The 17,540-nt window shown below is 40.3% G+C and overlaps 1 protein-coding gene across 3 annotated transcripts in view; it reads left to right on the top strand.

Moving 5' to 3' along the window:
• ralgapa2 (Ral GTPase activating protein catalytic subunit alpha 2) overlaps positions 1-17,540 on the top strand; it is a 330,072-nt gene that overhangs the window by 274,536 nt on the left and 37,996 nt on the right. For all 3 annotated transcript variants that reach the window (XM_078405597.1, XM_078405596.1, XM_078405594.1), the window contains one exon: positions 1,250-1,371. In XM_078405597.1, coding sequence (XP_078261723.1) covers positions 1,250-1,371 — 122 coding nt within the window. The remainder of the gene's footprint in view (positions 1-1,249; positions 1,372-17,540) is intronic.

The following is a 17,540-nucleotide window of genomic DNA, read 5'->3' as shown; positions in this document are numbered from 1 at the left end:
TCCCAAAACTAACAGCTAATTCTATTTTTCTCATTTCAGGGTGTTCTTATGCTGCACTTCTATGCGTCTGTATTTTGACTCCCAAATTGTTACATCAACTTCACTTTCAAAGAGGTGTTAAAGATAACAGGACATTTTACAAGGGCCAGGGCTTTGTCCGTGATTTATAACTGTGTTTTCAACCTCTTTTGTGGAGTGTGAAACTTTACACAAAGAAGAAAATTAAAGCTCTCCACAGTGTGTCATGAAAAGCAGCTACAAGTAGGGGTCCTATTAGGACAGCTGGAAGGTTGTTGAACTCTGTCATGCTTTTAAGTTATTGGTGACTGGTTTGTGATTACTGCGGGCAGTTGCAAGTTTTACTCTGGTCATAGGGAAGCAATTTAGTGGTGTTTTATTGCAGATAATGTAATCAGATTTTTGACAAGTGTGCATTTCTTGTGTGGTTTTTAGTTTGTTCTTGGAGCTCCCAATCTTAAATAATATTTTGTGGCAGGTCTGGCACGTGCTGATTATTAACTATGACACACTGAAATTGAAAACCGTTCAGCAGTAAAGTGATGTATTCCAAGGAGTTTACGTTAAATTATTTTTAAATGGTTTTGATTGATCCAAAGTTTTATGGCACGTTGCAGGGAGAGTTCTGTTCAAACTGTGTGCCGAGACCCGGTTGAACATTCTGCACCTGGGGCCACGCTGCTTACACAATGATCACATACAATAAAAGAATAACAATAACGGAGCTTTGAGCTCTGCCTTGATTTGCTTGTTCAATTTCCCAATGTGTTCTGGTGAATGTTTTAAATATGTTAAATTCCGTGAAAGAATACAGTGGCAAATTGTAATTTAAAAATTGTGAATTTTGTTCCACCATCTGTCATTATTATGGAGTTTGTTCCTTCAACTGAATGAATTATTTATTTCTATTTAAATATACAAAAAGACATATGAGACACTGCAGTGACTTAAATTGATGACGATATATTGTTTACATGAGATTCATGATGAAAATGTTCATAATGTAGTTAATTGGAATTTTTAAATTTTGTCTTACATCTAAAGAAATAGCAAAAAATTGACATTAGTGGAGTCTTTGACCAAAACCATTGCAATTGGGTAAATGTTCTGCCTCTTGGCTATGAAAAAAAAAATTACAGGTGTTGGAACTGGCATTTTTATGCATCGCAAAAGATTTTGTGTTTTGTTCACCTCCACGTGTTTTTGGATTCTTCTTTAACCACTCGTCCAGTTATGAAGAAAGAGCTCAGTATGTTGAAGCAATAGTTCAGCAACATAAAGAGATTACGCCATTTGAAGATTTTGCTGCCCAGGTCTTTGCTCCCTCTCCAAGCTACTCCCTCAGTAACATGGGTAAGTCAAAATTATTCTTTTGTTTTGTCAAACACTTTGGTGACAGATGTACAACCATTTTCTCTGGATAAATGCTTAAAAATGCAACACCACCTTTCTTTTTTTTATTTGATAAGCTAATGAATATCAAAATACATAAAACTGCTAATTTTATTTTTTATGTATCAAAGCTGTTCCTTCATCCATGTTTATGCCTTTTCCTTAGATAGCTGGTCAACCTTCAAACCCAGCTAGGTTAATGAACTTGCTCCAAATAATGTAACCACACTCAGTAAATGATGCAGATTGTTCGTTATGTGTTAAATATGTGAAGCACAATCTTGTCTGAATTTGTGCAGAGTTGAGGGGGGAAAATCCTACAGCACAGAAGACATTGATGCTCTATTAATGTTGCAGTTTTTTTGTAGGTTGAGGATTCAAAGCAAATTACATAAGTTCTCCAGACCCAAGATCAAAGAAAGGTAGTTTTTTTCCCCACAAAAATATCATATCGTAATGTATAGGCATCTTCAGAAAGACTCCATCCCTCTCTGGAATTCACATCCTCAAATGGAATGTCACAAAAATTGTCTTCATAAATTCTTGTGTTATAGGAAGCAAAATAATTTCCTTCGTTAAACAATTACATTGAAGAACTTTGATGTACTAAGAAATTTTGTCAGTGAAGAAAAATATATAGCTGAAGAGTTTCAAAAGTTCAGAAGGTTTTTGAAAGCAGTTTGCTGTTTTATTTTTAATTACTTTGCAGATTGTTAAAAATATTTGCTTATTGATTATAACATTGGCCTTATTTTAATTTATGATACAGTTTTCTACACATTATCATCTAAATTACAGTGAAGTCTTAATTGTAGTATATCAGCAGATTAGCTGGTTTATTTTATCGGCATTCTTATTTCGATCAGGAACAGAGGCATCCGTTTAACTTGTCAAACAATCTGTTTTGTTGATATCAAAAAAATTCCACTTGCTCTCTCTATCCTCTCTTTGTTCAGGAGCATATGCCTTGTCTCTTGAAATCATTTATCTGATTTACTTGTATGATAATTCTTAATAACATGCCGTATGCTTATTTTTGGCATGAGATAATTCTGCTTATCTCTACACACTATCCCAGGTTATAAATACATTCATTTTGATATTCAAAGCATCAGATTGTATACTATCTGCTTGAATAAACGTCATCAGAAGAGGTTATGGTAGAGAAAAAGTTTTTCCCCATAATTTCTTAACTTTTGTTGTCATCCTATCTTGCTCCATCTTCTCACAGACTTTCGAGCACACAATACTGATTTGTATTTTATCTTGCTAAAGCAGCCCAATATTTTTCATGAGAGTAAAAAAATGAATGTAGGTTTCAACTGTTTTTCTATAACACTCAAATTCTTGTATAACCTATTATACTTTCCTATCTTTACCATATATTGGCCCAGCTTTCTAAAAAATATATAGCCTTTAGACTTGCTTCTTTTGTTATTCAGTGTTTGCATCGATTGCAATTTTAATTCACGGAGTGCGCTTGCATTTAAGCTGAAGTGATTTATGTAATATTTAACTGAAGACCATTTATTATGACTTTATTTCAATTTAACTAATTGAAACTGGACCTGCGTGCATTCAAAACTAGATGGTCCGTATTTTCTCTTTTTCTGCGGAATGATGTGGAAGTTTTATTTTCTTTCTGTAACAACATTTTTTTAATTGATATTGCCGGAATGCAATATTTCTGACTTGGACCACAGAATAACATGGGATCCATCACTTTACTGAATCATATGCAGAAAATCAGTCTACAATTGTGGATGGTGGGCAATAGAGACATTTTTACCATTGTGATGGACATCATAATGGTCTCCCAGTTTGTGTTAAATATAATCAAATGAAAAGATTTCAGGAATAGATTCTTTTAGCAGTGCGGTTCCGGTCCAAGGAAGAGAATTTGTTTTGCATGCAGAAGCAAGATAAGTCAGGGAACATATACAAAATGGTGTCCATACCTCCATTAGCTAAAAGGAAAATGAGAAAAATATTAGGATTATCTAATATTGCATATGAATTAATACAAGAAAATATCCAATCAAATGACAGAATAACCTGAGGGATATTTAGATGTGAGATCGATTTATAGATACATATTCAATGCCCATGCACTGTGTCGTTCAGTTACAGAAAATAGAATGAACGATATGAAAAACAATGTAGAATTATGGTTAGAGATAAATAAGGGATAAAAAAAAGCAAACTGGGGAGTGTTGTAGAGCAGCGGGATCTAGGTGTACAGCTATATAGTTCATTGAAAGTGACATCACAGGTAGATGGGGTGGTCAAAAAGGCTTTTGGCACATTGTCCTTCATCAGTCAGAGCATTGAGTATAGAATTTGGAAGATCGTGTTGCAGTTGTACAAGACGTTGGTGAATCCACATTTAGAGTATTATGTTAAGTTTTGGGCACCATGTTATGGGAAAGATGTTGTCAAGATTGAAAGAGTGCAGAGAAGATTTACGAGGATGTTGCCAGGACTGAGCTGTAGGGAGAGGTTGAGTAGGTTGGGACTCTATTCCTTAGAGCACAGGATGATGTGCGATGATCTTATAGAGGTGTATAAAATCATGAGAGGAATAGATCGAGTAGACGCCCAGAGTAGGGGGATCGAGAACCAGAGGACATAGGATTGTGAGGGGTATATGGGGTAATCGGTATTGTGTGCTCGAAAGGTATATGGAACGAGCTGCCAGAGGAAGTAGTTGAGGCAGGTACTATCGCGTTGTTTAAGAAACATTTAGATAGGTACTTGGATAGGATAAGTTTAGAGGGATATAGGCCAAATGCAGGCAGGTGGGATTAATGCAGATGGGACATGTTGGTTGGTGTGGGCAAGTTGGGCCGAAGGTCCTTTTGTCATGCAATATGGCTCTGTAGGTTTTGCTTCATTATGGTCCATCATTTGCAAGTAAGTTGTAATACACTCCCAGCTATGATCACAAACCGAAAGCTTTATTTAGAGCAAAACACAAGGTTCTGGAGGAACTCAGTGGGCCAGGCAGCATCTGTGGAGGGCATGGACAGGCAATGATTCGGGTTGGGACCCTTCAGACTAATTGTAGTAGCGGGCAGAAAGCTGAAAAAGAGGGGTGGGAGCGGAATAAAGCCTGGTCAGTGATAGGTGGTTATAAGTGAGGGGGGTGGGGGAGTTGATTGGCAAAACGGTGAAGTAAGGTAGAGACGAAAAGGAGGCATGTGTGTCAGATAAAGAGAGGAGGAGTAATATGTAAAGCCAGAGGACGGGAAGGTGAGCAAGGAGGATGAATGGGAAATGAGGGACAGGAATAGGAGATGAGTGTATGAAGGATGGGAAAGGAACAGGGTGTCTGGGGCGGAATATTGGGAGAAATAGGTGTGCATCGGGGTGGGTGCAGGAAAGGAGAAAGGGGGTATTATTTAAATTACTTTAATACTTGATTGTCAACTGCCCAAGCGGCATATGAGTTGCTGTTCCTCCATTTTTTGCATGTGGCCTCACTCTGGCAATGGAAGGGGCCAAGGATTGAAAGGTTGGTATGGAAAGGGGAGTTAAAATGGTTGGCACAAGTGTTCAGCAACATGGCTGCCTAATCTATGCTTGTTCTCGCCGATGTAGAAGAAGCCACATTGGGAGTACTGAATGGAGTACATGGGGCTCATTGCTTAATCATTCATATTCAAAAGAACATTTCTCTTTTTTTCCCCAAGAATGACATAAGGTTATAATAAACAGAAAATGAGCGAGCAAATAAATAAAACTCAAATATAATATATATCTTCTCGGAGATGTTGGGCAAAGCTAGCTCATAAAAACTAGGAGAGCCATAAATGTCTCAAAATCTCAACGTACAGCCATGAGCCATCAGCCATGATCACATTGAATGGCGGTGCTGGCTCGAAGGGCCAAATGGCCTACTCCTGCATCTATTGTCTACATGGCATCCTGTGGTGTTCTGTGGGACCAGACTCACCTTTACTTTAGACTTTCGACTTTAGAGCAACAGCACAGAAACAGACTCTCCGGCCCTCCGAGCCTGCGGTGACCAGCGATCACCCTGGACGCTGGCACTATCCTACACACTAGGGATAATTTACCATTTTACCGAAGCCAATCAACCTACAAACCTGGATGTCTTTGGAGCGTGGGAGGAAACCGGAGCACCCGGAGAACATTTACGTGGTCACAGGGAGAATGTACAAACTCAATATAGACAGCGCCCGTAGTCAGGATCGAACCCGTCGTCTGGTGCTGTAAGGCAGCAATTCTACCGCTGCGCCACCATGCTGCCCTCGACCTCCTACAACCAACCACTCACCACAGGTCAAGAGTAGAATTAACCCTTTGCACTTGCCTGGATGAGTACATTCCCCCGTAACGTGGAAGAACCATGATCATCCAGGCAAAACAGCTTGTGTGATTGCCTTAATCATATGTCATCCTGATTGCTCACTACAAAACCCTAGATATCCCTATTTTAACAGCACTTTGTGAATACCTTCAACACACAGATGCAATAGATCAAGAGATTGCTCAGCATTCCGTTGCCTAGAACAGTTGGGGATGAACAGATAAAGGTGGCCTTGCCACCTCAGGTCTCATCCCAAAGAAAGATTAAAATAATTCTCCCCACCCTTCCCATAGGTCTTTACAGACACAAATAACTGTCACCTAAAGTTGAATTAACTAACCGTTATACCCATACCTACATCCAGCGCAAAAGCAGGCCCTTTGGTTCACAGTGCCCATGCTGAACACGATGCCTTGTTAAACTAATCTGGTCTGCAAACATGTGATTCACATCCCTTCATGTCCTTGTTCCTTTCCAAAAGCCTTATGGATGCCCCTCTCGTATCTGCCTCCACCACCACCCCAGGCAGCATGTTCCAGGCATGTAAAAATCTTGCCCTGTACTCCTTTGAACTTTTTCCCTCTCACCCTAAAGCTATGCTCGCTACTCTTTGATATTTCCACCCCGGGGAAAAGGTTCTGATTGTCAACCCTATCAATGGATGACTGAATAGTCCAGAGATCCTGTTCCTTTTCTCAAGATTTCTTTTTTTTCCAACCTAATTGTAACTTACGTTTGCTCTGCCTGGTCTGATAATACGCCTGTCATGTTATTGCTTTAGCAAGGTACTTTTACATCACCACTTCATTAATTTCAAAAAACGTTGTTCCCATTTCTGTGTGCCTTAGAGAGTGGTATGAATCATTTTTAAAAACGAAATGATTAGGATACCATTCTCATCATCTACTTGTTGAGAAACAACATACTCAGACATCTAATGCAAAGTCCTAAGGCTTACATTAAGTCCTGTGAATTATGTAATTATGTGCTGTTGTTCAGCTTTACATGTTTTTTAATAAATGCCCTGCATTAAACCCATAAAATTAAGAACATAAATTAAACTCAGTACATCCCATTTAGAAATTCATTTTGAAGTGAAATGTTGACTAATAAGATGAGCCGTGCTTCATTGTACACCACTGCTCTCTGATGTCAATGTGCATTTGTAGCTTTGTGAGCAGATAAGAGTTGCGCGCTTATTTGTATTGGTTGTCAGGAGCAGCAGGCTTGCAGATAAGCTTCCTGACACTGGCAGAACCAAAGGCAGACGGCATTATTGCACATAATCATTTCCTTATTGCCTGGTGCAGAGAAGACAAAGAACTAGCATGCCTCAATGCAAGCTTTACATGTTAAAATAAATCCCAGTTGAAGATTTTTTAAATATGGTATTTTGCTGCTGAACCATAACAGTAAATTGGTCCTATTTTCACCAGTATCTTTTTCCAAAGCATAAATTTATAAATGACAAAATTGGGTAACGCGTGATGCAAAACCTCCAGATTCTGCCAGTGCTATGCCCATAACCACCAAATATTTTTTGCCAATTTTGATTGAGCCACCATATGTTGTAACTTTTAATATAGAATATTTCATCTGTTTTGGTGTCGGTTCCGAGCTAATGCACTTAGAACACACTTATCCACTTTCCACTCCAATGTATTAGACATCTGCACTTTGTTTTTTTTTTAAAGGCAAAATTACCTACTAAAAATAAATTCTTCACCATTATTCCGAAGTAATTTCTTTGATTTTGCCAGCACACAACCTCGGAAGACATGAATTTTGACTGACTTTATTAAGTTGCTACGCCGATGCTGTTACCATGGTAACATCTTTGGCTGTTGTGAATGGTTACCAATATCACACTTCATCCTCGCAACCGGATGACATAATGCCTTTAATTCCAGGACTGAACTATTGGTGCACATTAAAATGTGTTGATACTCTGCTGCTGGTGTGCTCTCAATCTGTTGCAGCAGAAGGATGATTTGGTTTATGAATCATTGTCAGGTTTATTCACACAGTTGGCTGAGGGACATGTTGCTTTGGATTCTGGAAGCTTTGGCAATTATCAAAAAGAATTGAAAGCCGAGCTCTGAGGATATTAAAGAGGGAATCTTAACGGAACAGCCTCTGAAAATCAGACAGTAATGAGGAAAATCTATAAATAGCATTGACATATTTGTTTCATCCCATTTCATTGTATGTATGATTTTAATTTAAACATTAAGCACTGTGACATCTCTGACTAAGGATCCATTCAAACTGAGTTTTGAATGAATTATCATTGGCTCATTAAGTTATTGGATTGTTAGTAAAAACACAGCTGCTTTAATGATGTCTTTTAGATAAGGAAGCCTTTCTTCCTGGTAAGGCTCATCTGTAACTCCCGCACCAACGTCATACACCATTATTTGTCCTCGGAAGTGGCTTAGCAAGTTATATCAAACAACTACTATGTCTGACTCAAGAAGGCTGATTAATCTTAGTATCTCAGGGCAAAATTGATTTTGATTCAGTGCATCTCCCTTGCACTGTCATCGGCATAACTGCTTCCCCACATCCCTGAACTTAACAGATCCAAAACCTGCTACAAGCTGGCCATGTGTCTTTCTGTCTACCTTCACCCCAAAACACATCTGCATAAAAATTACTCAAGATTAGACACAAAATGCTCAGTAAATCAGCGGGACAGACAGCATCACTGGGTAGAAGAGATGGGTGACGTTTCGGGTCGAGGACTTCTCTGAAAAAGGGTCTCGACCCGAATCGTCACCCATTCCTTCTATCCAGAGATGCTGTTTAACCCGCTGAGGTACTCCAGCATTTTGTGCCTATCTTCGGTGTAAACCAGCGTCTGCAGTTCCTTCCTACACAAATACTCAAGGTTAATGTGTCAGACTTCATTTGCCAGGGACATCATACAGTTGTTGCTCGTGAAAATAAACGTATAAAATGAGGTGACAAAGCTGTATTACTGATGTAGAAGCGAAGATTACTCATCCATTCTGACTTACAAAGCTCTCTGATCAAGCTGCTGTTGAACTCTGACTTATAGCTTTCAAACACCACGTCAACAGAATAATACATTATCTCTTACCTGATACAAGTCATATATATAGAACATAAAAAAGGACAGCACGGGAACAGACCCTTCTGCCAAATATATCTGTGCCAAATATAATGACAAGATAAACTAATCTCATCTGCCTACACATGATCCATACACATGGACACCTCCTCTATGGTTCAATGGTGCTTTATTGTCACAAGTACAAAGTGCAAATGCGCAGTAAAATTCTTTCCTGACAAATAGTCCAATAGAGTCCCCCGATTAGCAATTGTACAGAAATAGTCAACTGAGCCTGCATGCAAGAGGCGCTCGCTGGGTCCTCTGAGCATGGGACGGCTCGGCGGCTACCCAGGTAGACCGCGGTTAGCACTGGGTCTCCCGTTCGACCGCGTTCCGCACTGGGTCTCCCGTTTGGCTGTGGCCTGCGCCAGCTTCCCCTGTAGGCCATGGCACCTGAATGCGCCTTCAGCCGAGTTAGCACCCCTCCTTCTAAACACCTCCTCCTAAATATCAAACTGCCCTTGCGTATTGGTATCTGCACATCAAGGCTGTTAAGGGTCTTGTCATCGACCGTATACCATGCCCTTACATTCGACCTTCCAAGGTGCAACACCTCTTACTTGGATTAACCTCCATCTGCCATTTCTCTGCCCGTTTCAGTGGCTAATCTATATCCTGCTGCATACCTTGACAGTCTTCCACACAGTCTGCAACCCCAGTAATCGTGGCGTCATCTGCAAACATATTAACCAACCTGTCTACGTTTACTTACAAGTCATTTATTTATGTCACAACCGGAGAGGTCCCAACATAGAACCCTGCAGAACTCTACTGGTCACAGACCTCCAGCCTGAATATTGGCCATCACAACCCTCTGTCTTCTGTCAGTAAGCCAGTTCTAAATCCTTATGACCAGTCACTGTTTATCCCGTGCATCTTAATCTTCTCGATCAGCCTACCTGGGGGAGTTTATCAAATGCCTTGCTAAAATCCATGTTTAAGCTTCTGTTTTTATTGCCTTAGCCTCATCGATCACCTCCGTCACCTACCTCCTCAAAAAACTCATCAAGTTAGCAAAACATGATCTGCCATGCGCAAAGCCAAAGAGAGACACAAAATACTGGAGTAACTCAGCAGGACAGGCAGCAACTCTGGATGGAAGGAATTGGTGACGTTTTGGGTCCAGACGCTTCCTCAGCCATGCTGACTGTCCCTAATTAACCTATTCTGAACCACTCATTCTCTGATCGCCATCTGCAGCAAGGGGTAATTTACGGTAGCAACAACCCAGATTATTTCAGAGAAACTCACACAGTCGTAGGGAGAATGCATGTACACCACACGGACAACACCAGAAGTGAGGATTGAACTGGATCACTGGAGTTTTGCTTCATTACCACTCCACTATGCAACTGCATTGTGGTGCTCTTTGACTTCAAATATTTTTTTCTTCAAAGGTTTTGTAGGCAGGTCTTCCCTGCTTACACTTCTATTGTGGAAGGCCCTGCTGGCATGCCTGGTTTGTCTCAATACATTTCCAGGGAGGTACAGTGAATGTGATCTTTCCTTTGGGGGCGTGCAGCGTAGGTTTACTAGGTTAATTCCCGGAATGGCGGGACTGTCATATGTTGAAAGACTGGAGCGACTAGGCTTGTATACACTGGAATTTAGAAGGATGAGAGGAGATCTTATCGAAACGTATAAGATTATTAAGGGGTTGGACACGTTAGAGGCAGGAAACATGTTCCCAATGTTGGGGGAGACCAGAACAAGGGGCCACAGTTTAAGAATAAGGGGTAGGCCATTTAGAACTGAGATGAGGAAAAACATTTTCAGTCAGAGAGTTGTGAATCTGTGGTATTCTCTGCCTCAGAAGGCAGTGGAGGCCAATTCTCTGAATGCATTCAAGAGAGAGCTAGATGGAGCTCTTAAGGATAGCGGAGTCAGGGGGTATGGGGAGAAGGCAGGAACGGGGTACTGATTGAGAATGATCAGACTTGCAAAGTATTTTAAACTTCTTCTTTTATTTTCCAGCTTACAATGCTTTGCTATTTGCTGGAGTAACTCAGCAGGTCAGGCAGCATCTCAGGAGAGAAGGAATGGGTAACGTTTGGGGTCGAGACCCTTCTTCAGTCTAAAGAAGGGTCTCGACCCGAAACGTCACCCATTCCTTCTCTCCTGAGATGCTGCCTGACCTGCTGAGTTACTCCAGCATTTTGTGAATAAATACCTTCGATTTGTACCAGCGCCGGCAGTTATTTTCCTTACACATGCTTTGCTATTTGGTTCTTTAAAAAAACCTTGAGGGCAAAAACAGCTTTTATTCTGCATGTGCACCATAGTTCGATTAATAACATATTTATTTTGTGCTGTTCAATAGTAACTGTATAAGTGTGTCCCAGAACAGTCCAAAATTAATGGCTACTTGTGCTGCAGCAAATGATGAGCTAATTATTGCACTGAGACTTGTAAGGTACGTGGAGAGGGGCCAAATCACTCAAGGATGTTGTCTTGAGTCAATTTTGTTCATGTTCATGAGTCAAGAGTGTTTAATTGCACATGTACCAGCAGCAGAGCACTGAAATTCATACTTGCTGCAGCGTTATAGGCCCACCATTTCAAAAAAACACACAACTAAATATACAATAATCAGTAAAACAATGTAACCAGACCATAATAGTACAAAATGGAAGTATGTAGTGCAATCAAAACAATATCCATCAGTCTGAAGAAGGGTCGCAACCTGAAATGTCACCTATTTTTCTCCGGAGATGTTGCCTGACCCACTGAGAAGCTCCAGCACTTTGCGTCCATCTTCTCTAGATAGATAGACACAAAAAGTTGGAGTAACTCAGCGGGACAGGCAGCATCTCTGGAGAGAAGGAATGGGTGATGTTTTGGGTCGAGACCCTTCTTCAGGCTGTGGATAGATCATAATTTCTGAGTTTGGGTTGAAGTTAATGTCGTGCAATATTTAAGAGTCTGATAGTTGTTGGGAAGAAGCTGTTCTTGAATCTGGAGGTCATAGTTTTCAGGCTCCTGTACACTTTCCTGATGCTAGTTGTGTAATGAGCGCGTGGCCAAGGTGGTATGGGTCTTTGATGAAGTTATCTGCCTTTTTAAGGCAACACCTCCTGTAGATCCCCCATTGGTGTGAAGGTCAACATCCGTGATGTACCTGGCAAAGTGCACCACTTTCTGCAGCCTCCTTTGTTCTTTTGAGTTACCAAACCAGGTCATGATACAACCAGTCAGTATGCTTTCCACAATACGCAGTAGAAGTTCAATGGAGCATTTATTGACACAGTGAATCTCCTCATCGATTTTAGGAAGTAGAGGCGTTGATAAGCTTAATCTCAGCAGAGATATGTGTGGCCTGGAAGTTGAAGTTGTAGACTCTCCCCAGTGCCATACTGTCGATTAAACCAGGTTGATGGATCCGCAGCCTTCCCTCTTTCAACAATCAGCTCCTTAATCTTGCTGACATTGAGACCTTGCTGAGATTGTTATTCTGGCACCATTCAATCAAATTATCCATCTCCTTCTTGTACTCTGATTCATCGTTGCCCTTAGTGCCACAAAAGTAGTATGGTTGGTGAATTTTAAAATGGTGTTGGAGCTGTTTTAGCAAATTATACAAGAGTGAGAAGGCAGAGGCCTTGGGTTGAGTCAAGCGCCCAACCTCTGAGCACAGAATAATTCATGTAATGGAAATAAGTAAAGTCAGAGCAATTTAATTCAAGTGAAAATAATATTTTGGTAGGTTAATCTTAGCTTCCCTAGAACGCTGTGAGGAACATATCAGTCTAAAAAAGTAAATAAATCTCTAAAAAAATCGATTGCAGGAATAAAACTAACATATCCTGCTCACCCCCTCCATGACACACTGGTCAACCTGAGGGGTACCTTCAGCAACAGACTGGTTCCACCAAGATGCAGGACAGAACGCCACAGGAGATCCTTCTTCCCTGTGGCTATCAAACTTTACAACTCCTCCCCCTTCTGTCGTGGGGTAGACTGATACTGACCCCCCCACCTCCTCAATCTTTGCACATCCCAAAGCCCTATCACTCATCACTTTACTTTCATGTTTTATGTATTTTGTGTTTTTTTACGACTGTTGGCAAATTAATTTTGCTCTTGGGATAAATAAAGTTCTATCGTATCGTATATCTGTCGAATTTTATTGTGACTCTTTTACAGAACTTATGCCGAATAATGATTTAGCCATTTTCTTTTTACATCCATACCAAACATGTAAACATCTTATTTTATTAAATTGAAACAAAACGACATCAAAAGTAGGTCAGTTTTTTGAAAATATATATTTTGGTTCGGGAATGTCATTTTTCTCGATTGTTCTCATTGCCTTTGCCTTGTCAGGTTCTGGTAGATGGTGGAGTTATAATACTTACTTGTGCATTCCCCTGACTAAGAAAATATTTTTTTAGAAATGCAGTATACTACTAATGTATTAGTATTCAAATAAATTTTGCAGCATGACTGTTAACTTAAAATAGGAATCCCGATATAATTTGTTCCTCTTGTTCTGATATGTATCAATATAACTGAACATAATCCACGAATATAACTTTCAGTTTCAGATAACAGTTTACCTTGATATCTGATTATCGCCTTCTAATATTCAAAAATGTTTTGAGGAATTCTGAACAGAGTGGTGTATATATAGGCAGGATGTGTAGGAAAGAACTGCAGATGCTGGTTTAAATTGAAAGTAGACACAAAATGCTGGAGTAACTCAGCAGGACAGGCATCATCTCTGGGGAGAAGGAATGGGTAGGTCTGAAGAAGTTTCTTGACCCGAAACGTCACCCATTCCTTCTCTCCAGAGATGCTGCCTGTCCCGCTGAGTTATTCTAGCATTTTGTGTCTACCTTCGGTATATATAGGCACACTTTCCACAAATGACCTTTAAAAAAACTAATAAATGACAAATAATCTCTTTTTGTTCCACATGTTCAGGTAATAAGGATTGGCACAAAGGGAGATAATGATTACCTTCCTTTGGCATCTAATGGTAATGTTACTGAGGCTCCCATCATCAACTTTGTAGGATTTATTGTTAGTTAGAATTCAACTGGAGTAACCACATGTATGCCAGCCGACACGAGTTTCTGCAATGGAGAGGTTGAGTATTTAGCAACAATGGCTAACTGACTAGATCCATCAGGCTTAAGTTTGCCTTGTTGGATGAGGTGGCTACAATCCAGGATTAACACTGTCCATGACAAAGCCATTGGCTGGATTGGCACTTCATCCAACGGTTTCAACAACCACTTCTGTTATTCAAAATCTGGTGCACTCTCAAATTTGACACGCCTGAATAGCGTGATCCTCATCATATCTTTCAATGTGAAGTTTGATGCGCCTAATTATTGTTAATGCCTCCTTGTATGTATCTTTAAGCCTACGCAAAACATGTTTTAACAATTAAACATCTAAATATAGGGCGGCACAGTGGCGTTGTGGTAGAGCTACTGCCTTAAAGCGCCAGAGACCCGCGTTCGATCCTGACTACGGGTTCTGTCTGTGCGGAGTTTATACTTTCTCCCTGTGACCTGCATGGGTTATCTTCGAAATCTTCGGTTTCCTCCCAAACTCCTGTAGGTTAATTAGCGTGGTGTAAATGTAAATTGTCCCTAGTGTGTGTAGGATAGTGAAAGTATGTGGGGATCGCTGGTTGGCGCAGACTCGGTGGGCTGAAGGGCCTGTTTCTGTGCTGTATCTCTAATCTAAACTAAATCAGATAAAATTGGTGATTACATTTTGAATTATAACACTGGATCGGAATTAAATTGTGGATTTTTATTCTAAAGATTAGAGAAGACCAGAAATTTGGAAGAGAAGGCTTCAATATTGCTTCACTTCACTTTCCCCTTGCCACTTCCCAAAACTTAACAACTTGAACACTCCTCTTCAAAGCCATGACTTTTGACATTCAAAGTGGCAATAAAAATTGTCATATCTCTCAGCCCTTTAGTTACTGAGGATGACTTGATTCTAAAACCCGTTTAAATAGGACCTCAAATAAAAGATCATGTCCAATGTATGGTACAAATCAATCTTAGTCGACAATATGCAACAGTGGCTGTTTTTTAAAATTATGTCTATAACACCAGTCAATTCTGGAGTCAGAGGGCTTTACTTCCACCTGAGTCTGTGATCAGACTGCTGTACACTTCAATAGAGCTCCAATCCCTTGCCTGGTGTTGGTTCAAGCCTTGGGCTCCTTTTTCATTTTGCCAAAAATTCTATTGTGATGAAATACCTTGCTGACATTTATCTATCATAATTAACTTTGAAACGAAGGCCATAAGTTTCCTGCTAGCGAGGTGCCATTATAACCCCCATTCTCAGTATAACGATGACCCCCCCCTCCATTAACTTTCCATTGCTTGATTTTACCAGGATAGATTCCTTCCAGGGACCTATACATTTTTTGGTGTTTATTTTGAAAGTACAAAAATTTGTGATGTTTATAGTACGAAACAAGAGTTGACTGCAGCAATCTAATTTTTCCATGTTAGCTTTTGAAATAGTTATTTCTGACAGAATAACAGTTTCCTGTTGGGAAATGTTGAATGGTATGCCACCTTGAAGTGCGGATTTCAAATGATTGGATAATCTGCTTGGAGTTTGTGAGGCAAGAAATTCTGCACATTGCGTTTTGCTGTCTTTTATATTGTATATCCTGGATAATAAACCCTAATGAAAGCTGGCAAACGAGCAGAATTGTATTTGAGTAAACACAACTGGAATGACAACATTTTTAAAATTATGCTTCCCTATCCTACCATAAATACATTTTGACAAATCACATTAATGATAATCAAGCAACATTTATTATTAATTAGCAAAAACAATATAACTCAAAATCAATTACTTTGATGAAATTTGCAGAGCATATCCGCATGGACCGAAGTCACCATTAATTTAAAGTCTTAAAGGTCTCAAATCCATATGAAATTTCAAGGATAATGGCACATATTATAGTTGATGAGGTCAGGGGGAAAGGGAGTTCCAATGGAGAGATGATTGCACCTAAACAAAAAATGCACTTTGTGACATTGTAGTTAATAGATATTGAAAATCTTGAATTAAATATTTTAGATGGTGGGGATTCGGAAAATTGAATCTAAGAGGCAAATGCTCATAAATTAGGCGATTGCTTGATTGGAAAATAAACATACATTTAGAACCAAAGACCTGGCCTGAAACATCATCTATCCATGTTTTCCAGAGATGCTGCCTGACCCGCTGAGTTACTCCAGCACTTTGTATCCTTTTGCTGGAATTCAGAAGTACACTTCCAGGGTATCAGGGGTTGGTGACTGTTGAGAAAGGAAATACATAAGTGAAAGATTTGAGCAGCGTTACGCTGAACAGTTGAACAGCATTAGAAATAGGATTCTGCAGATTCAAAAAGTGCAACAATGAAAAGTTATTTCAACAGGGAAGCAGCTCTGAAAAGAAATGAAATCCATAGGGTAAAGCTCTCCCAAAACTGAGAATGAAAATGGAAATATTCACAATGAATAAAAGGAGAACATGCCTTCACAAAGATAGTATAACCCTAGTAGAGCTAAATATTTGGAGGTTAATCGACAAATTGGTCTCAACAAATTTCTTTCTTTGATATTTATCCTGAGCTGTATAAAAAGACGGTGGAGATTCATGAAGCATTGACGGTCATGCCATTTGATACAAAACTGGTCGTGCGCTTAGTCTTTCCAGGTCAGACAGAGGTTCACCTGCACCTCCTCCAACCTCATCTATTGCATCCGCTGCTCTAGAAGTCAACTTCTTTACATCGGCGAAACCAAACGCAGGCTCGGCGATCGCTTCGCTCAACACCTTCGCTCAGTCCGGCTTAACCAACCTGATCTCCCGGTGGCTGAGCACTTCAACTCCCCCTCCCACTCCCGGTCTGACCTTTCTGTCATGGGCCTCCTCCAGTACCATAGTGAGGCCCACCGGAAATTGGAGGAACAGCACCTCGTATTTCGCCTGGGCAGCTTGCAGCCCCGCGGTATGAACATTGACTTCTCCAACTTTAGATAGTTCCTCTGTCCCTCTCTTCCCCTCCCCCTTCCCAGATCTCCCACTGTCTTCCTGTCTCCACCTATATCCTTCCTTTGTCCTGCCCCCCTGACATCAGTCTGAAGAAGGGTCTCGACCCGAAACTTCACCCATTCCTTCTCTCCTGAGATGCTGCCTGACCTGCTGAGTTACTCCAGCATTTTGTGAATAAATACTTTCAAAAAAGGTGATGAAAAGATGTAGGTAACCACATACAAGTAGAGATGCTTGGTGAGGCAAAAAATTCAAACTATCAGAAGTTAGACACAAAGTGCCGGAATAACTCAGCGGGTCGGGCAGCATCTCTGGAGAAAAAGGACTGGTCCCAGACTAGAATCAGACTTTGACTGCTTTGTCTGAAGAAGGGCCCAGACCTGAAACGTCACCCTCCTTTTTCTCCAGAGATGCCGTCTGCCTTGCTATGTTACTCCAGCGCTTTGTCTATCTTTGATATAAACCAACATCTGCAGTTCCTTTCTACAAACTATCATAAGTATCAGGCATCTTGGATGGCATGGACGAGTTGGGTCAAAGAGCCTATTTCCTTGATGACCCTATGACTCTTAAGGAAGTGCAAATTATTTGTAAAATAAATGATGGTCGGCTAGGATTCAAAAGGAG

This window comes from Rhinoraja longicauda, chromosome 9, assembly GCF_053455715.1.
Source record: "Rhinoraja longicauda isolate Sanriku21f chromosome 9, sRhiLon1.1, whole genome shotgun sequence".
Classification (NCBI taxonomy): Eukaryota; Metazoa; Chordata; class Chondrichthyes; order Rajiformes; family Arhynchobatidae; genus Rhinoraja; species Rhinoraja longicauda.
The sequence above is the reverse complement of the archived record's forward strand: the minus strand, read 5'-3'. Positions and strand labels throughout refer to the sequence as shown.